This window comes from Natator depressus, chromosome 3, assembly GCF_965152275.1.
Source record: "Natator depressus isolate rNatDep1 chromosome 3, rNatDep2.hap1, whole genome shotgun sequence".
NCBI lineage: Eukaryota > Metazoa > Chordata > Testudines > Cheloniidae > Natator > Natator depressus.
The window spans coordinates 204,517,865-204,543,268 of record NC_134236.1 but is presented as its reverse complement, the minus strand read 5'-3'; the positions used below and the strand labels follow the sequence as shown (position 1 = coordinate 204,543,268).

Below are 25,404 nucleotides of genomic sequence, written 5' to 3'. Positions count from 1 at the left end.
AAGTACCTCAAGAAGTTGAAGTTTTGCATGGTATCCCTGGCCTCCAACATCCCCTCCCTGGACTCAGCAGACTGATATGCCGCTCTTGACTTGAAAGTCGTTTATTTCCATATCTCTATCTTCCAAGGATGCAGACGGTTCCTCTGTTTTATGGTGGACCAGCGCCATTTCCAGTTCACGGTGCTCCCCGTTGGCTTCTCCTTGACCCGCAGGTCTTTACAAAATGTATGGTCCCACTAACCACTTACCTGAGGCATCGGGGGCAGGGGGAGGTGCAGATCTATCCTTATCTTGACAATTGGCTCATCAAGGGCAGATTGAGAGATCAAGTGCAGAGCAGCCTCAGTCTGGTGCGGTCCACATGCCGTGACCTGGGTCTGTTAGCGAACGAAAAGAAATCAACCCTCGTACCAGTGAAGCAGATAGAGTTTATCAGGGTGGTTCTCAATTCCACGCGGCCAGGGCTTTACTTCCAGAGATCTGTTTCTGAGCCAAGTCCGATGTAATTTCCCATGTGAGAGGCCCACCCGCTCGCCACCGCCCGCACTTGCCTAAAACTGCTAGGCAACATGGTTGCTTGTATTTATGTGGTCCGTCATGCCCAGCTTCACCTCCGGCCGCTACAGGCATGGTTGGAGTCGGTCTACATCCCCAGAAAATTTCATCTTGGATCACTGCCTGCATCCAATTCTGCTATGATCAGGCAAAGGTGCCTCCACCAGCGATCGTAACCGCCCACTCATCTAGAGCACAAGCCTCGGCGGTGGCCTTCCTGGCCCATGTGCCAGTTTCTGATATCTGCAGGGCTGCCACCTGGTCATCCATCCATACATTCATGTCTCACTATGCGCTTACCCAGCAATCCTGAGACAATGCTGGCTTAGGTAGAGCAGTGCTGCAAGACTGTGAACTCTGAGCCCACCTCTGTTTCTTCTGCTTGTGAGTCACCTAGAATGGAATCAACATGAGCAAGCACTTGAAGGAAAAAAAACACGGTTATCTACCTTTTGAGATGTGTTGCTCATGTCCATTCCTTTACCCATCCTCCTGCCCCTCTGTCGGAGTTGCTGGCAAGAGGGAACTGAGAGGGTGTAGGGCCAGCGACGCCTGACATACGGATGCATGAGCATGGCACTCAAGAGGGTGCTGCAGTCAGCCCTATGGATACCGCTAAGGCAAAAGTCTCCGACAACTGTGCACGTGGGTGCGCGCACACCTAGAATGGAATGGACATGAGCAACACATCTTGAAGAAAAACAGTTACAAAAAGTAGGTTACCATTTTTTATGGAACCTATCCTTATGCAGATGAGTAGATTTATGGTAATACTTACATGAGTAAAATTACTTGCACATGTTGGCAGGATTGAGCCCTTACTTTGTAAGCTGTTCAGGGCAGGAACCTTATCCTCACATTTATCCATAAATATCTATGATACTGCTAGAGTTATACAAATAATAATAATAATCTCTTCTGTAGTACAAAGTAAGAATAGTTGCGGTTTTCAGAAGTCTGCTTTCCTTCTAAATTGTGTATTGTTCGGAAAAACATTTTACATTAGCTCAGAAGGTGATTTCATGGCATACTTCTCTTGAATACTAAGAAAATACAATCATGAATGGAAAAATACATGCTTTTTTCTCTTTAGGTATATAATATTGAAATAGATTTGTGTGTCAGAATCTAGCATTTCTGATGAAAATGGCTCAGTTTTGAAACATTTAATGTTTTGACATTTGTTAATGATTACCTATTGAATTTCAGAAAATGGCATGATAAATTTAGTAACTTGTTGTATGATGCTGCCTTAAGACAACCCAACACACTTCCAAGATTTTAAATCATTTTCTTTAAGGGTATCAAAACCTTACCAGCAATGACTGATAGTCAATAAGAATATTTGACTATTACTTTCATTTTATAATTCCAGTGATTTACACTATGAACTTTTTTGTTTGTTTATGTGGATATTAAAACCTCTGTAAAATTAACTGTTAATACATTGACTAATGCATATCAGTTTCTGGGCATTTACGTTCATAACTCACCAAAATATCAAATTGAAAATGTGTGTGTGGTCTGCATATGTTGTTTATAAGTGTGTACCCTCATTATTCACACCTGGCATACAAAATTAACAGGTCTGACTCGCTGCTCCCTGTCTCAGTACTTTTAAAAATGTTCTTCCTTTCATAGAGCTTCAAATGAATTTATATTTACAAATGTTTTGGTCTTAGCAATTCTTAATTTAAAAACAAAGTCAGCACAAAACTTGATGCTGTAGAATGTCTGTGGCATAGATGGTTTGTTTTGTTTTTTCCAGCTGGGAATCTACTAAATCTTGCATATAGAAATAGATGAAGGCTCCAAATGTTAAACTGCATGTTCTGAAAATGATCCAAAATTAGTCAAATTATGGAAATATTTTATATTAATTTATTTTTTCTAGTTTTAATAATTATTTTAAGTAAAGGAATGACATTAACAAGAACTGTGTGAAAAGACAGCTGTCATTTGCAGATGTTATATTAAAATCAAATTTCTTCTGTGATTCATTGCCACTTCTAATTAGAGGGATTCCCCTGATGCAGGGGATTTATATTATTCCTTTTGTCCGTTTATTGAATGACTGTCACAGTCACCCACAAAGCGGTTACAGAAGAATAATAGAGGGTATTTATTTATGTGATAAGCCCCAGTACAGATGGAAAAAATCCATAGATTAAATTTTGATAATTACTACTAGTTCCATTTAGTTTCTTTTTCATTTAGATTTTTGTGGTCGAGAAATTAGTTCATGGTTGACTTATTCTGAAAATCAGCATCTATTATACATTTTTAATATTCTTAAGATTTTTCATTTTTCTTTTAACCATCCGTATTCATTTTACTTATGTGTGTTTCCACACATTTTTCCACTTTACAAATAATTTGGGCTTCTCCGTGTGTTGTGCTTATTCTAGCATTTACTTGTGATGGTCAGAGGTACTGAGAGTACTGCAAGTTGTCGACCTACATTTATGTGATCAGTTCCTTAGGTAGAGATTCTAAACCAATGAGAGGTGTCGCAGTTCTAACTCATGTAATAGGGCAAGCCTGTCAGCATCTTGCCTAGATGTATCTATAAGATACTGTTTTTAAGATGGGGTTTTTTGGTTTGTTTTTGCTATTAACTGGCCCGTTGCTTAGAAGCTAATTACCTTGGGCCAGATCATTCTTTTCCCTTATTTAACTCCGGGGAGGGCTGTACAGGGGAGGGGAACCCTATGTGGGGTTCCACTTGTAAGATTCAGCATAGATAGATATCTAGGTTGAATATCATAAAGTAATATCTACCAGAAGCACACTGCCGCCTTCAAGTTCGTAGGTGAACTCTGCAGTGATACATAATATAAAAACTAAGCATGTTTTAAGTCTTAAAAAGCTTATGAAAATATTTGTTTACATGTTAGATGTGCTGAGGATAGCTATGTAGAGTTTAACTGCTAAGCTAAATGTATCTATCTTACATGCATTGAATTATATCTAATACTGTCTTGGTTTCTATATTGAAGCTATCACAGTAGTATCTGCATGGTGAGAATAGGGGCTAAGTTAGGGTTGGTTGGTTGGGTGCTCTTGATTGAATTTGTGGTGTCTATCTAGTGGCTGAGAGCTGGGGTGGTTGTTTGTTTTTTTTAAGATGTAAATTATTTTAAGGCATCTTTGAAGATACAGCTACATATTTTCAATATAATTCGGTTGTCATAGGCTTTTTAGTAATGTATTTTCCTTACATTTTTATGAATTAATTTAGAACAGCCCTGGCCTTGAAGAACTAACAATCATCACATCAGACTTTGCAGAGCTAATGTTTCTAAGCTTTGCAGAACTTAGAAGCCATGTGGGTCTATGACCCTTTCCTGATGTGGCTCGGTCTCTCTCCATTCATCTGCACACTAGACCCCCTTGGGGCTCCATGTCTCTCATTTTTCCTCTTCTGCCTTCCTGGACCCCTTGTCCCTACTCCATTCCTGAGCTTAGGAAGCCCACAACCTGTGGGCAACGAGCACCATGTTCCAGAGCTGGTAGACCTTGTAAGGACTTCAGTGTTTATGAACACTGCATGCAATAACTAGGGTCCCAATGTGCAGTTGAGGGTGCAGGATTGTGGCCTAGATATGAACCCAGAAATCTACCCTAATGTATTTTTAAATACCAATCCTCATTTAGGCCAACAGAATAAAACAAATTTGGAGATTCTAGTTCAAGTCATTTTTTTAAAAATAACAAGCCAAACCCCCCCACCTCCCAAACGGTAGAAAGTTTCCAAGTAGAAACTCAATTTCTAAGCTCTCATGACAACACTGTCTGGTTTGCCTGCTCCCCCCTACCCCCCACAGCTTTCCAGAAAATTTCTTGACTGGCATCAGATCACAGGTGGATAATATCTAATGAATTTATTCAGTTTTAATAAATGTAAGGACCTGTTAAAATTTGGCTTAATAGAAGCTAACTCCTACCTTATAGAAAGAATCATGTATATACTACCCTAAATAGCAGAGATGTTCCCTGTCATGAAGAATTTACAGTCTAAAAGAGACATAATATGTACAGTATTTGTTATTAGTATATTGCGTTTGGAACCTGATCCTCCATCCATATCTTAAATCCCTAAATTAGACAGTAAGGCTCTTGAGGACATCATCACCTAAAGTCTCCAGCTCAAAACTCTTTAAGGAAGTAATTACAGTTATGTCTTCAGAATCCCTTTGAGACATATACTGGATTACTTCACTTTTTATTAGGGCTGTTGATTAATTGCAGTTAACTCACGCAATTAACTCAAAAAATTAATCGTGATTAATTGCACTGTTAAACAATAGAATACCAACTGAAATTTATTAAATATTTGGATGTTTTTCTGCATTTTCAAATATATCTATTTCAATTACAACACAGAATACAAAGTGTACAGTGCTCACTTTATATTATTTTTGATTACAAAAATTTGCACTGTAAAAATGATAAAAAGAAACAGTATTTTTCAGTTCACCTCATATAAGTACTGTAGTGCAATCTCTTTATCAGGAAAGTGCAACTTACATATGTAGGGTTTTTTTGTTACATAACTGCACTCAAAAACAAAACAACATAAAACTTTAGAGCATACAAGTCCACTCAGTCCTACTTCTTGTTCAGCCAATTGCTAAGAGAAATAAGTTTGTTTACATTTACGGGAGATAATGCTGCCTACTTCTTAATTACAATGTCACCTGAAAGTGAGAATAGGTGTTCGCATGGCATTGTTGTAGCTGATGTTGCAAGATATTTACATGCCGGATGTGCTAAAGATTCATATGCCTCTTCATGCTTCGGCCATCGTTCCAGAGGACATGCTTCCATGCTGATGATGCTTGTTAAAAAAAATAATGCGTTAATTAAATTAGTGACTGAACTCCTTGGGGGGAGAATTGCATGTCTCCTGCTCTGTTTTACCCACATTCTGCCATATATTTCATGTTATAGCAGTCTTGGATGATGACCCAGCATGTGTTGTTCGTTTTTAAGAATACTTTCACTGCAAATTTGACAAAATGCAAAGAAGATACCAATGTGAAATTTCTAAAGATAGCTACAGCGCTGGACCCAAGATTTAAGAATCTGAAGTGCCTTCCAAAATCTGAGAAGGATGAGGTGTGGAGCATGCTTTCAGAAGTCTTAAAAGATCAACACTGTGATGCAGAAACTACAGAACCCAAACCACCAAAGAAAGAAAATCAACCTTCTGCTGGTGGCATCTGACTCATGATGATGAAAATGAACATGCATCTTTCTACATTGCTTTGGATGGTTATCAAGCAGAACCTGTCATCAGCATGGATGCATGTCCCCTGGAACGGTGGTTGAAGCATGAACGGACATATGAATCTTTAGTGCATCTGGCATGTAAATATCTTGTGACGCTAACTACAACAGTGTCATGGAAACGCCTGTTCTCACTTTCAGGTGACATTGTAAACAAGAAGCAGGCAGCATTATCTTTTGCAAATATAAACAAACTTGTCTGAGCAATTGGCTGAACAAGAAGTAGGACTGATTGGACTTGTAGGCTCTAAAGTTTTATGCTATTTTATTTTTAAATGCAGGGGGGTTTTGTACATAATTCTACATTTGTAAATTCAACTTTCATGATAAAGAGATTGCACTACAGTATTTGTATTAGGTGAATTGAAAAATACTATTTCTTTTGTTTTTACAGTGCAAATATTTGTAATAAAAACAAAGGGAGCACTGTACACTTTGTATTTTGTGTTGTAATTGAAATCATTATATTTGACAATGTAGAAAACGTCCAAAAGTATTTAAATAAACGGTGTTCTGTTATTGTTTAACAGCGCGATTAATCGTGTGATTAATCGTGATTAATTTTTTTAATCTCTTGACAGCCCTACTTTTTATACTTAGCTCAATCCAGTCTTCCACTCAAGTTTACCTACCACCTGTACCAGATTCTTGACCTCTTTTGGGATTTTCTCTTTTCTTGCATCCCATGGAGACTTCAGTTTTACTCGTTACCTTTTCGTTAAGCTATACTTTTCCTTGTATGACTGTTCTTCAGGGTGCCAGACAGGAAGCCATTCCAAACTCATGACTACACCCCAATGCTATGGTTTATGAGAATACACCTAAAGACTCACTTTATTCAAAACAGGTTATGGATGTCTAAGTATCTAAGTTACTTCCACATTTTATCTTAATGCTGCTTTTATATATAAATGCAAATACTGACAGTTGCCAACAAATGTTTCTGTTCTTACTTTAATCTGTGCTACAGTTTAAGCTATAGCTTTGTGCTCAAGCAAAAATTACAATCTGAGGAGAAAAATCTGTGACAAAAAAACCTGCTTTGCAGTACTTACCAAAACTAAATTCTACTGAGTATGATTGACTTACCTTTCTTCTGATTGTAGCCCAAGTGATGGGATGGAGGAGAGACTACATCCCTAATATGCATGCAGTAGGAACTAATCAATTTTTTTATGTCTGCAATCAGCCTGTGAAAAACTATTTAGCAGTATCTTCCTGGTCTCCAAGAGAGATGGGAACTGATGGTATCTGTGAAGAATATCCAGTGGCAAAACTTTAGGTATACAAATATTTAGCTGAGAGCACAATGCGAGATCTGAACAAATGTATGTTTTCTTGAAAACAAAATATCGCCATGAATGTCTTACTAGAAGATTATTTGGTACATATAATAACATGCTTATTTTGTTTCTGTCAAATAGTGGAGCAGACTCATTATAAAGAGATAATGTGTTGGATATTTTTCATTTTTGTAATCTTCCCTTCCAAAACTTCATTGATCCCTATTTGTGTATTGCAGAATTAAATATAAAGTCCTCGGAATAGATTTTCAAAGGCACAAAGGTAAGTTAGGTGCCTTACTCCTTTGGAAAGTCAATGGGGATTGAGTACCTAGTTTCTATTTGTGCCTTTGAAAATCTCCCTCCACCCCCAGTGATACCCTCAATTTAAGACTGGAGAATGCTGTATCTGCAAATACTATTACTTTTATTTTTTGGTTTGCAGGTGCCATTTTTTGGTCCTCTGTTTGATGGAGCAATAGTGACTGCAAAACTGCTGCCAAGCCTTATATGTGCCACATGCATCAATGCCAGCAGGGCTGTGAAATCTCTCATACCCCTCTACCAGAGCTTGTATCCTTTCCTTCTGTGCATTTTATGCAATTTGAATGTAGGAATCATATGTACAAATATTCTTCTGGTAGAGGTAAGTGCGAATGAGATCTCTTCACTTGGACTTATACTAAGAACTGTGCATCGGGAAAATGTCAAAGCTTTCTTCATATCAAGCAGCATGTTTTTAGACTCATTCTTGCTGAGCTTTAATCTGATATGGTATGCTTTAAAAATAAAGGATAACAATACAAGCATTTTTGGACTTTCCTGTTAATTGCAGAGTCAACAGGTATACTGTTAGATGTAATGGTGCTTTAAAATTTAAGAGGGATTATTTGCAAATTTCTGAAGCACAGAGAAAATAATTGTTTATATTAGCTTAATATTTACAAAAGGAGCCCAGTTCTACTCCCTTATGTAATAATGCAAGTAATTCCACAGTCGTCTTTGGGAATCTTCACATCACTAAGATAGGTAGCATTTGGCCAATGGTATTGATATTTATCGGTCTTTATCTCCATTTTTCATTTTACCCACATTGCATCATAGAATTTTGAGAACACATTCTTCCAGCAGTAGTTATAGGTAACTGGAAGGCATGCTTCAATATTGTAGAAGTGTGTAGTGTGAATTATTATTCTTGCGTGGTATGCAGGCTAATCGCATAAAATCACTCATTACTTGACATTCTGGTTTTCTTTTCTCTTAATGCCACTAATGTTATAAAATTACTCTAGTGTGCTTCATTAACCACATTGCTAACAGTCCCATATGTTTCTATGGATCAGCACTCATCTTATTTCAGTTTATTTTGGAGGCTTTTAATTTGGGGGCTTTTGAATTATGTAATGAGGGATGCCTCGCTTGATTTTCCTGAGACGAAACAACTGGAATGCTCAATCTTTGTGATGAAGGAAAGATGGCTTGTTAGAGTTTATCAGAGGCATGCACATTTTAGGTTCGATTTTTCTAGTTACTATGGCTATGTAAGAAATTGTAATTTTTGTAGAAGAGCTAAATTTGATTAATTGTGTTGGTGGAAAGCTTCAGAAATGAAGATTTGTATAAGAATCAAAGACACTAAATAACATTTTATTATCTTTTTTGTTTTTCCTCTTAAGTTTAAACCAGGTGAAGTTGTTTGGAGTTGCACAGGCAAGCCCACACACTACCTTAGTTATAAGATTATGTCAGTACTTAAAAGCAGACTCAAAACTCGCTAGCTTTTTCACTTTTGTGTCATGAGTGGGTAATTCAGCTAAGTACTACTGTCAAAGTAGTTCCCTCTGTCTGTAACCTTGACTGTATGAGCAGATGTGTTAAGCTGTGTCTGACAATAAAACAATCAGTCTAGTATTGCTGGTAACCGGAATACAGTAACAGAGATTATAAGAGTGAAAAACATGCCATTTCCTCTAAGGGAAAAATGATTTTTGACACAGTAGGAAAACAGAAGATATGATTTGATGTAATGTTCATCCTTGCCCTTTGTTCCTCCTAGATTTTCCTGTAATAACTTCCTCAGCAGGCTAAGTAGAATCTGTCAAGTTTAGCCTTTATCTAGTGGTCACTGCTCTTTCTCAGTGGTGAGGGCTAGCTCAACTGCCATCTGCTTATTTTTTTCCCTAGTGGGCAATCAGTGGACGTATTTCAACGTCTAGAGTGCTGAAAACTGGAAGTTTGCCACTTGCTATGGTTACAATTCCCAAGTTAACCAATGATTTTAAAATCAAATCATGGTCATTGGATATCAAGTCCAAAACCTATTTCTCTAAAGCTGAGCTCCTTCACCTAAAACAATGATACATAGCAAGTATAAATACTGTAGCATTTTCTAGCTTCAGAGCACTGTATACATATTAAAACACATATCTTAACAGTTTATGCTTGTGTGTCAGAGTCTGTGGCATAGGGTAGTGATATACATATATATGTGCATGCGTGCACCCAGAGGCTTGGATTAGTTTTAAAGAAAGAGCTCAGGTCTGATACAGTTACCTGATGAGAACCACTTGACTAATCCCTAGCACTCGAGCATATATATGTGTGTGTGTGTGTGTGTGTGTGTATCTAACTCTGTAATAGCATTTGAGGGTGATATGCTGGAGCCTGAGGGTGACTGTGTTAAGAAGAAAAGTTTTATTTTATATAAATGAATATATCCATACAAGAATACTAGGGATAAATAAACTGGTTTTCATAAGGAACTATATCATTCAGATGTTTTCTCCAAAACAAACCATATTTAAGGTTCCTATTAAGGTAACAGTACCCCATAAACAGGTCCCCAGTTCCTTCACTGTCACAGCTCCATCCACTTAATGTACAGAGAGATCACAGTGACTTTCATCTCCCATAGGCCTTAAGGCTGTCTAGAGTCTCTCCACACACCATAGGCATTTGGTTTTCACCAGCCTGCTATGACCCAACATTTGCCAGGCCTCTTTCTCTCTCTACTTAAATGCAACACACACACAGACTAGGTATTATACATGCAACTGTACCCTTCTGGGGCCATTGTGAGGTCTAGCAGCATCATTACTTTGCACATGTGCACTTTGGCATCAAACTGTACTGTGCATATGGTAATGTGATGTGAATGGAAAGAAGAAATACTGGAGCCTGACAAAGGCAGCTGGACCTCACAACAGGTAATGTAGTGGGGAGGTGACATCAGAGAAGGGAAAAAGCTGGAGTAGGGTGGAAAGTCCTAAGCAACTTCTATTGGATGTGAGAGAGAATAAAGATTCACCTTTAAGCACAAAGTAAAGGTTTGGTAACTTTCTTAAAGGGACAGAACATTTTGTTGGAAACCCCTGCCAGAGGGAATTTGTTGAAGCAGGTGATTGCTGGTGGGGAAAACAAGATAGAACAGAGCACTCTAGGGACCTGAGGATCTGTCATGGGATGAGAAGGCAGGTGTTTGGCTTCAGCCTGTTGGGTGGAGGAATCTGTCAGGCTATTGTTTGGAAATAGGAAAGGAATGGAAGGGGATTGACAGGATAAGCTCAATAAATTCATATATACAACTATAATTTTCCATGCACATATATGCTCATAAAATGCTTAAACCAAAAGGGAGAAACTTCAGGAATTAGTAATATAATGAAATGCTCAATATGTATACGTTTCCATAGTTTTCATATGTTGTATTTTGGTGATATCCAACCTTGGCATTTTGAGAGTGACTATGTTAAGAAGAAAATTTTTATTTGATTACTAACTAAACATGTTCCTTGAGCAGCACCCTGTGATTTTTAAACAGAAGTACCTGAATAAGGTAGTGATTGAGTTATAAGATCTGAGACGATCAGTGTCCTCTTTTCTTCTAAAAAGGGAAAGGATAATTATCCTGGTAATTATCTCCCAGCGATTCCTTGTGAAAAAAGAATTGCTCCAAACCCCAGTAAAATAATAGGAAAAATACTGAGAAAAAGTTTCATAGAATCATAGAATATCAGGGTTGGAAGGGACCCCAGAAGGTCATCTAGTCCAACCCCCTGCTCGAAGCAGGACCAATTCCCAGTTAAATCATCCCAGCCAGGGCTTTGTCAAGCCTGACCTTAAAAACCTCTAAGGAAGGAGATTCTACCACCTCCCTAGGTAACGCATTCCAGTGTTTCACCACCCTCTTAGTGAAAAAGTTTTTCCTAATATCCAATCTAAACCTCCCCCATTGCAACTTGAGACCATTACTCCTCGTTCTGTCATCTGCTACCATTGAGAACAGTCTAGAGCCATCCTCTTTGGAACCCCCTTTCAGGTAGTTGAAAGCAGCTATCAAATCCCCCCTCATTCTTCTCTTCTGCAGACTAAACAATCCCAGCTCCCTCAGCCTCTCGTCATAAGTCATGTGCTCTAGACCCCTAATCATTTTTGTTGCCCTTCGCTGGACTCTCTCCAATTTATCCACATCCTTCTTGTAGTGTGGGGCCCAAAACTGGACACAGTACTCCAGATGAGGCCTCACCAGTGTCGAATAGAGGGGAACGATCACGTCCCTCGATCTGCTCGCTATGCCCCTACTTATACATCCCAAAATGCCATTGGCCTTCTTGGCAACAAGGGCACACTGTTGACTCATATCCAGCTTCTCGTCCACTGTCACCCCTAGGTCCTTTTCTGCAGAACTGCTGCCTAGCCATTCGGTCCCTAGTCTGTAGCGGTGCATTGGATTCTTCCATCCTAAGTGCAGGACCCTGCACTTATCCTTATTGAACCTCATCAGATTTCTTTTGGCCCAATCCTCCAATTTGTCTAGGTCCTTCTGTATCCTATCCCTCCCCTCCAGCGTATCTACCACTCCTCCCAGTTTAGTATCATCCGCAAATTTGCTGAGAGTGCAATCCACACCATCCTCCAGATCATTTATGAAGATATTGAACAAAACCGGCCCCAGGACCAACCCCTGGGGCACTCCACTTGACACCGGCTGCCAACTAGACATGGAGCCATTGATCACTACCCGTTGAACCCGACAATCTAGCCAGCTTTCTACCCACCTTATAGTGCATTCATCCAGCCCATACTTCCTTAACTTGCTGACAAGAATACTGTGGGAGACCGTGTCAAAAGCTTTGCTAAAGTCAAGAAACAATACATCCACTGCTTTCCCTTCATCCACAGAACCAGTAATCTCATCATAAAAGGCGATTAGATTAGTCAGGCATGACCTTCCCTTGGTGAACCCATGCTGACTGTTCCTGATCACTTTCCTCTCATGTAAGTGCTTCAGGATTGATTCTTTGAGGACCTGCTCCATGATTTTTCCAGGGACTGAGGTGAGGCTGACTGGCCTGTAGTTCCCAGGATCCTCCTTCTTCCCTTTTTTAAAGATTGGCACTACATTAGCCTTTTTCCAGTCATCCGGGACTTCCCCCATTCGCCACGAGTTTTCAAAGATAATGGCCAAGGGCTCTGCAATCACAGCCGCCAATTCCTTCAGCACTCTCGGATGCAACTCGTCCGGCCCCATGGACTTGTGCACGTCCAGCTTTTCTAAATAGTCCCTAACCACCTCTATCTCCACAGAGGGCTGGCCATCTCTTCCCCATTCTGTGATGCCCAGCGCAGCAGTCTGGGAGCTGACCTTGTTAGTGAAAACAGAGGCAAAAAAAGCATTGAGTACATTAGCTTTTTCCACATCCTCTGTCACTAGGTTGCCTCCCTCATTCAGTAAGGGGCCCACACTTTCCTTGGCTTTCTTCTTCTTGCCAACATACCTGAAGAAACCCTTCTTGTTACTCTTGACATCTCTTGCTAGCTGCAGCTCCAGGTGCGATTTGGCCCTCCTGATATCTTTCCTACATGCCCGAGCAATATTTTTATACTCTTCCCTGGTCATATGTCCAACCTTCCACTTCTTGTAAGCTTCTTTTTTATGTTTAAGATCCGCTAGGATTTCACCATTAAGCCAAGCTGGTCGCCTGCCATATTTACTATTCTTTCGACTCATCGGGATGGTTTGTCCCTGTAACCTCAACAGGGATTCCTTGAAATACAGCCAGCTCTCCTGGACTCCCTTCCCCTTCATGTTAGTCCCCCAGGGGATCCTGGCCATCTGTTCCCTGAGGGAGTCGAAGTCTGCTTTCCTGAAGTCCAGGGTCCGTATCCTGCTGCTTACCTTTCTTCCCTGCGTCAGGATCCTGAACTCAACCAACTCATGGTCACTGCCTCCCAGATTCCCATCCACTTTTGCTTCCCCCACTAATTCTTCCCGGTTTGTGAGCAGCAGGTCAAGAAAAGCACCCCCCCTAGTTGGCTCCCCTAGCACTTGCACCAGGAAATTGTCCCCTACGCTTTCCAAAAACTTCCTGGATTGTCTATGCACCGCTGTATTGCTCTCCCAGCAGATATCAGGAAAATTAAAGTCACCCATGAGAATCAGGGCATGCGATCTAGTAGCTTCCGTGAGTTGCCGGAAGAAAGCCTCATCCACCTCATCCCCCTGGTCCGGTGGTCTATAGCAGACTCCCACCACTACATCACTCTTGTTGCACACACTTCTAAACTTAATCCAGAGACACTCAGGTTTTTCCACAGTTTCGTACCGAAGCTCTGAGCAGTCATACTGCTCCCTTACATACAGTGCTACTCCCCCACCTTTTCTGCCCTGCCTGTCCTTCCTGAACAGTTTATAACCATCCATGACTGTACTCCAGTCATGTGAGTTATCCCACCAAGTCTCTGTTATTCCAATCACGTCATAGTTCCTTGACATCACCAAGACCTCCAGTTCTCCCTGCTTGTTTCCAAGGCTTTGTGCATTTGTATATAAGCACTTGAGATAACCTGTTGATCGCCCTGTTGATCGTTTCTAAGCATTTACAGGTTAATAGAATCATGAGTTAGTCATGAACACATCTTGCCAGGTACATTTATTTCCATTTTTGACAAAATTACAAAAAACAGTAGTTTCAATAAGTATACAGTGTTAAAATATTATTGAAGCTTTTCTGATGTCTCAGGAAAGCTTACTCTCAGCATTTAATGAGATTTTCCTAGGTATGGACAGCGCCACATAGACTTGAAATGAGCTGAAGAACCGTAACCAAATTGTAATGATAAACAGAAATGTGTTGAGTTTCAGGGACGAGGTCTAGCAGGTACTGAAGTTTATGTCCCGTCTCATTTACATCCTTGTTTAGGGCCTGATTTTTACAATGCTTATGCATGCTGAGTAACTAGTCCCACTTAATGGGACTCCTATCATGAGTAAGTGCTACTTGGCGTGAGTTGCAGAATTAGGCCCTAAGATCATAAATTCTTTGGGGTTCAGTTTTTTAAAATGACAAAAAGAAATGGGTTAGTTACCATTTAATAAAATTTTCAGATAATAAAAAACTGCAGATGTTCCAAACTTAAATGAGGAAAAAGAAAACTTTGAAAAAACACTTGTTAGGAAATCTGGAGTGAACGTAGGCACGGGAAGAAGGGATGTAGGGGGTGCCTCAGCACCCCAGGTTCTGTGCCTGGCGTCCTGGCCACCAGCCCCGCTACAGCCTGGGGGCTCCGCTGCAGGCCACAGGGTCCCATCTGGCCGCCGATCCCATGCCCGGGGGATCCACTGGCCGCCAGACCGCATGCAGGGTCTTGCCTTGCTGCTGGGGCCCTGAGGGCTCTGCTGCCAGCCCTATGCCTGGGACTCTGACCTGTCCCTAGCTGTGGCCCCGTCCCCCCTCCAAGAGCCATGGCCCTGCTCCCGGTCCCAGCTCTAGGGGCTGGGGCTAGAGGGGTGCAGTTCAGCACTCCCACTCCAAAAACTGTTCCAGCGCCACTGGGAGTGAAATAATTAAAAAATAAATATTCAATGGAAAGGGTAAACCCAGAAAGCAATAACGCTGAAAGAATTAAGATTGAGACTGGACAGCAAATTAAACATGACTTTGCACTGGGGATATGACTCCAAAAAAGTTGTTGCAGCTTTAGGGTACGTATGTATAAAAGAAGTGCATCTCACGGATAGGATTGCCAACCTTCTAATTTCTGAAAACTGAACACCGCAGCAGGAGAGCTGGAACCTCCCCTCGCCCTACCTCTTCCCCCGAGGCCCTGCCCTCATCCTGCCTGGCTCTCCCCCCCACTCCCTTCCTCCTCACTTGGTCCTGTCCACTTATCTCCTCTCCCCCGCCCACCACCACCACCAGCAGCGCTCCCTCTGCTTCGGGGCTAGGACTGGGCAGGCAGGCTCCCGAGCTGCAGGTAGGAGGCAGCCCCCGCTGAGCAGGGGCTGGCATGGGTTGATGACCCAGAGCCTCCTCCCTTGGCCCCCCCACCCATGGCAACTGGACTTTTGGTATCCGGTCGGTACATGTGACTGGCCACTGTACAGGTCTCCGTTCAACCAGACTTTCCGGCTGAAAACCAGAGACCTGGCGTTCCCATTCTCTTTAAAGTACAAGCCATTAAAAAGTCAACATTTGTCAACCATTACCACAAAATTACCAAAGATACTTTTTATTCTGTGTATAGGTGGAAACTGGTAATCTGACACTATATGGTGTGGTAAACGATAGTGATGCAGAGCATTGTATCTCCGCTGAGACCATACCTGGAATATTCCAGTTAGTTCTGGACATCTTAGTAGCAGTAAAATATTGACAAAGCAGAAGGCATTCCAAGAACAGCAACAAAAATAATTAGGGGGCTTCAGAAATGTGTTTATGACCTAGACTTGAGAATAAAGTAAAAAACTGCATTACGGCAAATGATAGTGTAGTCAGAAACATGGTGCAAAGAGCAAAATAATTTTGGGGACAGTACAATAATTGTAAAACATTTATTTCAAATAGCAGAGTTTGCTTTCATTTTCACTTTAAATTTAAACAACATACAGTGAATAAAATGCTGGCACTGCCGAAGGGGAAGTGATCTACATCTCCTAGATAGTGGGCTGTAAAGTCCTGGCAGTCTCATGCAAATAATGGCAGCTGAAGTCACTTGTTGGAAAGTCTGTAAACTCTGGTTACAGCTGCACTTATCAGTAGCTTTAAGGGAAGTGTAATCAGCCACAGAGATTAATTTGCATCTCAATTAGAAAAGAGTCAGGAGGAAGCACTAGGGTCTGTTGCTAGAAGGTTGTGGAAGAAATCTCATCAGACACAAAAGCCTCCCAATACTTTGTACTCCAGCTGAGTGGAGGACAATATCTGAGGTTTAGTTACCATGGGGACCAGAAGCCTGCAGAGCCACAGAAGAATCTAGGGTTTGCACTGTAATCATTTGGCCATGATGACTCAAATTCCACTGTTGTACCGAAATATATTTTTTGCTATTAGAAAGCTGTTAAAAAGTGGAAAAGGTAAAAACTTCAGAGTGTGTGAGTGTTTTTTCTTGTTCTTAAATACTTTTCATGTTGCTGCAGCGATTTCTGTGTGTTAAAGCATTTATTAGAGCACGGAAGGTATTCAAAAATGTGTCAGTTAACTGACGTATTCAAATTTTCTGTCAAGTATCGGAGTAGCTGCTGTCTTGTATCTCAAAGCCACTCGTGAAACTGGTTCATTTACACAATTCAGACCAAGTGAGATGGCATCACACAAAATCAAACCAAAGTATACGGTTGTACTCAAGTTAAGGTTAAATAACAAAACAGAGAATAGAATAGTATTCTTTTGAAAGATCTGAACTCAGCTTCTCTTGAAGTGTTATAGAGATCACATGCCAGGTATTAGCATACATTTAAATGTACTCCTGAAAATGAGAGGATTATTCGTAAAGCTTCTAGAAATGTCTGGACTCCTGGCTTTAACCCACGCTAAGGAGTGCTTTCACAAACATAAAGATGCTACTGAGTGCTAGCTGATATGCTTCAGGGAGTAGCCTCACTATCATGCTCTCTGAGGCAAGAATTTTATTTTACATGTGTTTTAATGACTAACCATAAGCATTCAGATGACATAACATCATAATAAGAATATAGCATACTAATATGCAAAGCTACTAGAAATTGTTGTATACTAACATAATAAGTATTACATACGAGTCTGAGGGTTTCAAAACCATCTTCTGTTTCCTGGAGAGAGGAAGGAACCAGTAATCTTCAAGAGATATCATTCTCTCTCAGACTAAAACAATTGACTGCAGATAAACAAAAGATCTTCCTAATCAAATGGCAATTAAATCTGAGGTTGCTAATTGTCAGTACCATCTTGAAAAGAACATAACGCTATAAGCAGCATGTCCTAGGCATTTATTAGGAGTAGGGTTGATAAACAATGTATGTGTAAAACTAGACTTTAAATCAGTTTAATTACATACAGAGAAAAAGGCAGGGCACAGCAAAGAGCACATAAAAGCTATGATGCAATGAAAAAGGCATCCATGTGAAAAGAATCTTCCTTCTGTGTGGTCTCTTCTTCAGGGTTAGCCAACAGTTTTTTAGTCAATTTAGGATTCCTTAAGTGTATTTTCTTGATAAAATTTACTTATAAGCATTTTCTATTGACAGTAATGCATATGTTTGCTAAATATTGTACACAGAGCTCAGAAAAATATGGTATATTTTATACTGTCATATTCAGAGGATTCAAACTGCTTCTTGTTTTAGCACATGATATAGCTTCTGACTAGAACAGCTACATAGACACAGTGTCAGAGATAGATACATTCTTGTAATTCAAGACTGCAGGTCAAGTTGCTGCTGTACATCTAACTTGTCTTTGGTTTTATGTGAAGCAGGTGTGGAAGTAGCACATCTCCCAGGTTGGCCTGAACCTTCTAGATCAGGATTGAGGCAAATTGGTCATACAGATTAGGGCCAGAAGGAACTACCAGATTATCTAGTCTGACCTGTATATCACAGGCCACCAACAGCACCGCCACACTGAAGCCAATAACTGAACTTAGATGAAAGTATTACAGCTCACAAGAGACTAAACTATTATGTGCCAGAGGCAGAGAACAAGAGGGATTGAGGTACACCACTGCCAAATGCCCCTTGTATGGCAGGGAGTTGATTAAGTGAAATATATCCAGATAATCCCAGAAAGTGACCTGCACCCTATAGAATCATAGAACAGGTAGGGATCTCGAGAGATTGTCTAGTCCAGTCCCCTGCACTCAAGACAAGACTAAGTATTATCTAGACCATTCCTGACAGGTGTTTGTCCAACCTGCTCTTAAAAATCCCCAATGATGGAGATTCCACAACCTCCCTTGGCAATTTATTCCAGTGCTTCACCACTTTGACAGGAAGTTTTTCCTAATGTCCAACCTAAACCGCTCTTGCGGCAGTTTAAGCCCATTGCTTCTTGTCTTGTCATCAGAGGTTAAGAACAACAATTTTTCTCCCTCCTCCTTGTAACAACCTTTTATGTACTTTAAAATTGTTATCATGTCCCCTCTCAGTCTTCTCTTCTCCAGACTAAACAAACCCAGATTTTTCAGTCTTCCCTCATCGGTCATGTTTTCTAGATCTTTAATCATTTTTGTTGCTCTTCTCTGGATTTTCTCCAATTTGTCCACATCTTTCCTGAAATGTGGCGCCCAGAACTGGACACAATACTCCAGTTGAGGCCTAATCAATGTGGAGTAGAGCGGAAGAATTACTTCTCGTGTCTTGCTTACAATACTCCTGCTAAATACATCCCAGAACTTTTTTGCAACAGGGTTACACTGTTGACTCATATTTAGCTTGTGATCCACTATGACCCCTAGATCCCTTTCTGCAGTACTCCTTCTTAGGCAGTCATTTCCCATTTTGTATGTGTGCAACTGATTGTTCCTTCCTAAGTGGAGTACTTTGCATTTGCCCTTATTGAATTTCATCCTATTTACTTCAGACCATTTCTCCAGTTTGTCCAGACCATTTTGAATTTTAATCCTATCCTCCAAAGCACTTGCAACCCCTCCCAGCTTGGTATCATCTGCAAACTTTATAAGTGTACTCTTTATGCCATTATCTATGCTGAAGAAGAAGGCAAAAAACTCCCAACGTCACTGCCAGTCTAACCTAGGGAAAAATTTCTTCCTGACCCCACAAATGGTGATCACTTTCCTGGGCATATGAGCAAGAACCAGTTAGCTAAGCATCTGAGAGAGAATGATTGGTGCTTGGTGAAGTGGTATGTAGAATGGCCACCACATTAAATCATATATCTCACAAATCATGGTATAAACTTTCAAACTACTATTAAAATGACTTTATATTGTACTTGTGGACAGCAGTAAATTCCTCCCCTTTTTCTCCTCTTCTCCTTCCCTGCCCCAAATAACAATTGCATCAGTTATACTTTGGGGCAGAGGGAATGGAGGGGAGTCTAAAAATCTAATATAAACAAAATATGATCGTGTGGAGCTGTTGTAAAGTTTTCATAGACAACTGTTTGAGAAAGACCTTCATAAGTCACTCACAACTCCTCTGCATATGTGTGACTCAGCCATCCCAAACTCATGGCAGTAAAAATTTGAGAGAGCAAGTCCTTCTCTAGATTTACCCTTGTGTAAGAAGATTGTTTTGGAGCCTAATCAAGTAATGTATTAAGAAAAAAAAACATGAATTTTTTTTTGATAGATAAGTACTTTATAATAAGCTATTGAGGCCTTATTTGGAATATTGTAAGATTAAATTGCTGTTTCTGCTAACTCTGCTTGGTTTCCTTGTGAGAAACCAGGCAATATCTAGATAAGCTACATGATCATATTCTTCACTACCAGTCCTGTGTTCTTTGGATAGGAGTCCACCCCATGGAATAATTTGAGAAATGACTACCAAAAGTGGAAAAAAAAAGATAAATAATGGTATTTTACGTTCAAGAGAATTTCAAGAAGCTGGTTTTGTTGGTTAGAGAAATATCTGAGCATGTGGTAATGATACGAAGTGATGCTTGTGAGGATCAAGAATTGGTTCAGACAGATTGTATGAAGCTGCAAGTTTCTCAGTCCCTTGTATTATGGAAAATACTTATTTTTGGTATGTGTAGGAGAGACATCATCTAAAACAAAAGCAAGAGGTTCACTAGGGCTAATTGAAAACAATCAGAATGTCAGAAAAAAATATTATGGGCTACACTAGTGTTTGTATGTGTAAATTTAATAAAGCAATTAATAAAACCCAAACTGGCCTGTTGCTGACTTCAAGGCATATGCTGATGAAATTATGTAAGGTACTTTGAGAGATCAGGTTTGTTGGAACCCTGAGTGCATATAAAAATCTGATTTAGCCAACAATGGATTCTTCTGAGTTATTGATTGCTTGTATTTAGCCCAGTGAATTTCAGGCTGGCTCCTTTTGTTTTTTTTTCTTAAACAATACATCTTCTGTATTATATATAAAAATACAATAACTGAAATATATAAAATTGGAATTTGCTGTTGCTGGAACACCTAGAAGAAATATATACCTTTAAAGTCCATAATGAAATATATTTATGTACTTGGCTTTTGATGAAATCCAGATCTCATACAGTATGGAGAAAAGTTAAACATGGTTATGTATTTGTAATTTAAGTAAGTATAACTTCTGACAATGGCACATGTACAATGTATTTTTGTGCTTTCCTCCAGATTCTCCTAAATGAACTGTACATTAGGAAGGTATTTTTGAGTATCCAGGTACTGTTTCCTAAGTTGTCTTGCAGTCATTTACAATGCATCGAGAGCTCAGTTTATCTGTAAAGATTAAAAAAGAAACAAAACAAGGTTGTATCTTAACATGCACTCATGCTGTTCTAAATCTAAATTGCTTTGTTCTTTTGAATCTTAGGTACTAGTTTTATCCTCTGGAGGTGAAGGTGCAATTCAGTCTGCAGGTTTCAGGGACTTAAGCAATATTTGTTTCATAATTTCACATTGACTGCCACAAGGATTTTGAAGTTTCAGTGACTTCACATTGTGCACATATTCTCAGAATGCAACTGAAAAATACTGCTTTGAGTTAGCATGACTTCAAATCCAATCTGTCTAAGTAGATTAATTTCCTAGCTTCCTAAATCTAAGTTAGTTCTGGTCGTATATGGTTTTCAATTGGGCCGCTCGGCAGGAAATTTTATACCCAGGATACTTTGTCCCTCCAGGAGCGCATGTTACATGTCTGCATCCTAGAAATGGAACCATTCCTGGATTGTCTATGGATCACAAAAAGCTGGTGTTATGCAAAATTGTCTTTGTACAATCAGTCAGTGCTGCTTTACATTGATTAATGAGAAAGGATAAACTCAGCCCACTTGCGCTGGGAAACTCATACAGTTTGAAATAGGACAGAATCTATTAGGACAGTGAGGCCTTTCTGCCTGCTTCTAAACTTGAGAGAAGCGTGTCTCATATCTTGCCTCTGAAGAATGGCCACACTGATCTATGGTGAACTGGATCTTTGAGTGAGACTCTGAGGGAGATCACCTGCCTTGAGCCTCAACTTTAAGAGGTGCACATAGATAATTGGAGCATTCACTTCTTTGATGGAAATGCCTGCATGCTTATCCTCTGATAGTTCTGGTGAGTATGGTCCTTTCTAACTTCAGAAGAGACTGTGGAGCTAAAATCTGCTAGTCTTCTATTGACTTTGGGTATTGACTAGGTGTCTTCATTGGTTGGATGTGACCATAGTAATTCCCATCCAATTTACTGTTTCACTAACTCTCATTGCTTAGAACAGTGTGAAGAAATCAAATGTTTGGGTACACATCTGAAGTTCTGCCCCAGGTTTTGCAAGGCATCCATTGAAGAGCATAAGATTTACAGTCTGTTTGTCTTCCTGGGACACACACTGCTTGATATGCTTTGTACAATCTATGGTAATCTGACTCTGGTCTCCTAACTACTTCCTTAATAGTTTAACTACAGTTTCTGTTTTCAAGAACCATTAGATGTTAAATTAATATCTGCTTTGGATTAATAAATACATGGTCAATCTAAAGACATCTTTTTAAAAGCCTCATTTTAGAGGACATCAACAGAACTGATGCTGTTTTCTTTTCTTTTCGAGCCATTTGATTCCTGCAAATTCAGATTCCTGCATATCTTTATCATTTCATTTTGTAAGATCTCCATTACTATGCAGTACTGAGTTGTCTCCTGTCTTCAGTAGAAATGGAGATAGCCCAAGCACTAACTCTACCACACCTCTTCCTCTTGCTTGCTAGACTCATTGCTTCTAGTAGCAGAGCAAAAAGGTTCCAAAAGTTTGAAGATACTAACTGTATCATGTATTGGTTTGTTTTTGTTTGTTTTTGTTTGTTTTTTTTTCTCTTCTATAAATAAAAAGTAAAGCTGAACCACATTTCATTGGGTTAGCAAAAAAATCACTCCCAGTATGACAGCTTGTGGTGTCCCACCCCAGGGTTCGGATTTTTTCGTCCAGTTATAAACCCCTCAAGTTTATCTTGAATTTTCATACTATTCCACTGCAAAATTATATATTTGTGTATATGTCTGCATATACGTACATACACAATAAGAACACACACTTGATTTATTCAATAGCTAAGCATTGGATGTCATCATTTCTCTCCTCAGATATGTTAGAGAGAGTTGGTAATCCTGCAGATTAGTAGGAAAGTGTGATAATTAATCATAGAAGATTAGGGTTGGAAGAGACCTCAGGAAGTCATCTAGTCCAACCCCAACTCATTCATCCCAGCCAGGTCTTTGTCAAGCCGGGCCTTAAAAAACTTCGAAGGATGGAGATTCAACCACCTCCCTAAGTAACCCATTCTAGTGCTTCACCATCCTCCGAGTGAAATAGTGTTTCCTAATAACCAACCTAGACCGCTCCCACTAGCAACTTGAGACCATTGCTCCTTGTTCTGTCATAGAATCATAGAATATCAGGGTTGGAAGGGACCTCAGGAGGTCATCTAGTCCAACCCCCTGCTCAAAGCAGGACCAATCCCCAACTAAATCATCCCAGCCAGGGCTTTGTCAAGCCTGACCTTAAAAATATCTAAGGAAGGAGATTCCACCACCTCCCTAGGTAACGCATTCCAGTATTTCACCACCCTCCTAGTGAAAAAGGTTTTTCCTAATATCCAACCTAAACCTCCCCCACTGCAACTTGAGACCATTACTCCTTGTTCTCTCATCAGCTACCACTGAGAACAGTCTAGATCCATCCTCTTTGGAACCCCCCTTTCAGGTAGTTGAAAGCAGCTATCAAATCCCCCCTCATTCTTCTCTTCTGCAGACTAAACAATCCCAGGTCCCTCAGCCTCTCCTCATAAATCATGTGTTCCAGTCCCCTAATCATTTTTGTTGCCCTCCGCTGGACTCTTTCCAATTTTTCCACATCCTTCTTGTAGTGTGGGGCCCAAAACTGGACACAGTACTCCAGATGAGGCTTCACCAATGTCAAATAGAGGGGAACGATCACGTCCCTCGATCTGCTGGCAATGCCCCTACTTATACATCCCAAAATGCCATTGGCCTTCTTGGCAACAAGGGCACACTGTTGACTCATATTCAGCTTCTCGTCCACTGTAACCCCTAGGTCCTTTTCTCCAGAACTGCTGCTGAGCCATTCGGTCCCTAGTCCGTAGTGGTGCATGGGATTCTTCCGTCCTAAGTGCAGGACTCTGCACTTGTCCTTGTTGAACCTCATCAGATTTCTTTTGGCCCAATCCTCTAATTTGTCTAGGTCCCTCTGTATTCTATCCCTGCCCTCCAGCGTATCTACCTCTCCTCCCAGTTTAGTGTCATCTGCAAACTTGCTGAGGGTGCAATCCACAGCATCCTCCAGATCATTTATGAAGATATTGAACAAAACTGGCCCCAGGACCGACCCTTGGGGCACTCCACTTGATACCGGCTGCAAACTAGACATGGAGCCATTGATCACTACCCGTTGAGCCCGACAATCTAGCCAACTTCCTATCCACCTTATAGTCCATTCATCCAGCCCATACTTTTTTAACTTGCTGGCAAGAATACTGTGGGAGACCATGTCAAAAGCTTTGCTAAAGTCAAGGAACAACACGTCCACCGCTTTCCCCTCATCCACAGAGCCAGTTATCTCGTCATAGAAGGCAATTAGATTAGTCAGGCATGACTTGCCCTTGGTGAATCCATGCTGACTGTTCCTGATCACTTTCCTCTCCTCTAAGTGCTTCAGAATTGATTCCTTGAGGACCTGCTCCATGATTTTTCCAGGGACTGAGGTGAGGCTGACTGGCCTGTAGTTCCCAGGATCCTCCTCCTTCCCTTTTTTAAAGATGGGCACTACATTAGCCTTTTTCCAGTCATCCGGGACTTCCCCCGATCACCATGAGTTTTCAAAGATAATGGCCAATGGCTCTGCAATGATATCCGCCAACTCCTTTAGCACTCTCGGATGCAGCGCATCCGGCCCCATGGACTTGTGCTCGTCCAGCTTTTCTAAGTAGTCCCGAACCATTTCTTTCTCCACAGAGGGCTGGTCACCTCCTCCCCGTGCTGTGCTGCCCAGTGCAGTAATCTGGGAGCTGACCTTGTTTGTGAAGACAAAGGCAAAAAAAGCATTGAGTACATTAGCTTTTTCCACATTCTCTGTCACTAGGTTGCCTCCCTCATTCAGTAAGGGGCCCACACTTTCCTTGACTTTCTTCTTGTTGCCAACATACCTGAAGAAACCCTTCTTGTTACTCTTAACATCTCTTGCTAGCTGCAACTCCAGTTGTGATTTGGCCTTCCTGATTTCACTCCTGCATGCCCGAGCAATATTTTTATACTCTTCCCTGGTCATTTGTCCAATCTTCCACTTCTTGTAAACTTCTTTTTTGTGTTTAAGATCAGCAAGGATTTCACTTAAGCCAAGCTGGTCGCCTGCCATATTTACTATTCTTTCTACGCATCGGGATGGTTTGTCCCTGTAACCTCAATAAGGATTCTTTAAAATATGGCCAGCTCTCCTGGACTCCTTTCCCCCTCATGTTATTCTCCCAGGGGATCCTGCCCATCTGTTCCCTGAGGGAGTCAAAGTCTGCTTTTCTGAAGTGGTCATCTGCCGCCACTGAGAACAGCCTAGCTCCATCCTCTTTGGAAACCCACCTTCAGGTAGTTGAAGGCTGCTATCAAATCCCCCCTCACTCTTCTCTTCTGCAGATTAAATAAGCCCAGTTTCCTTAGCCTCCCCTCGTAAATTGTATGCCCCAGTCCCCTAATCATTTTTATTGCCTTCAGCTGGGCTCGCTCCAATTTGTCCACATCCTTCTTGTAGTGGGGGGCCCAAAACTGGATACAGTACTCCCGATGTGGCCTCACCAGTGCCAAATAGAGGGGAATAATCACTTCCCTTGATCTGCTGGCAGTG

The 25,404-nt window shown here is 40.7% G+C and overlaps 1 protein-coding gene across 4 annotated transcripts in view; it reads left to right on the top strand.

Moving 5' to 3' along the window:
• Positions 1 to 25,404, top strand: part of RALGAPA2 (Ral GTPase activating protein catalytic subunit alpha 2) — a 297,122-nt gene that overhangs the window by 194,255 nt on the left and 77,463 nt on the right. For all 4 annotated transcript variants that reach the window (XM_074949738.1, XM_074949737.1, XM_074949736.1 and 1 more), the window contains one exon: positions 7,576 to 7,703. In XM_074949738.1, coding sequence (XP_074805839.1) covers positions 7,576 to 7,703 — 128 coding nt within the window. The remainder of the gene's footprint in view (positions 1 to 7,575; positions 7,704 to 25,404) is intronic.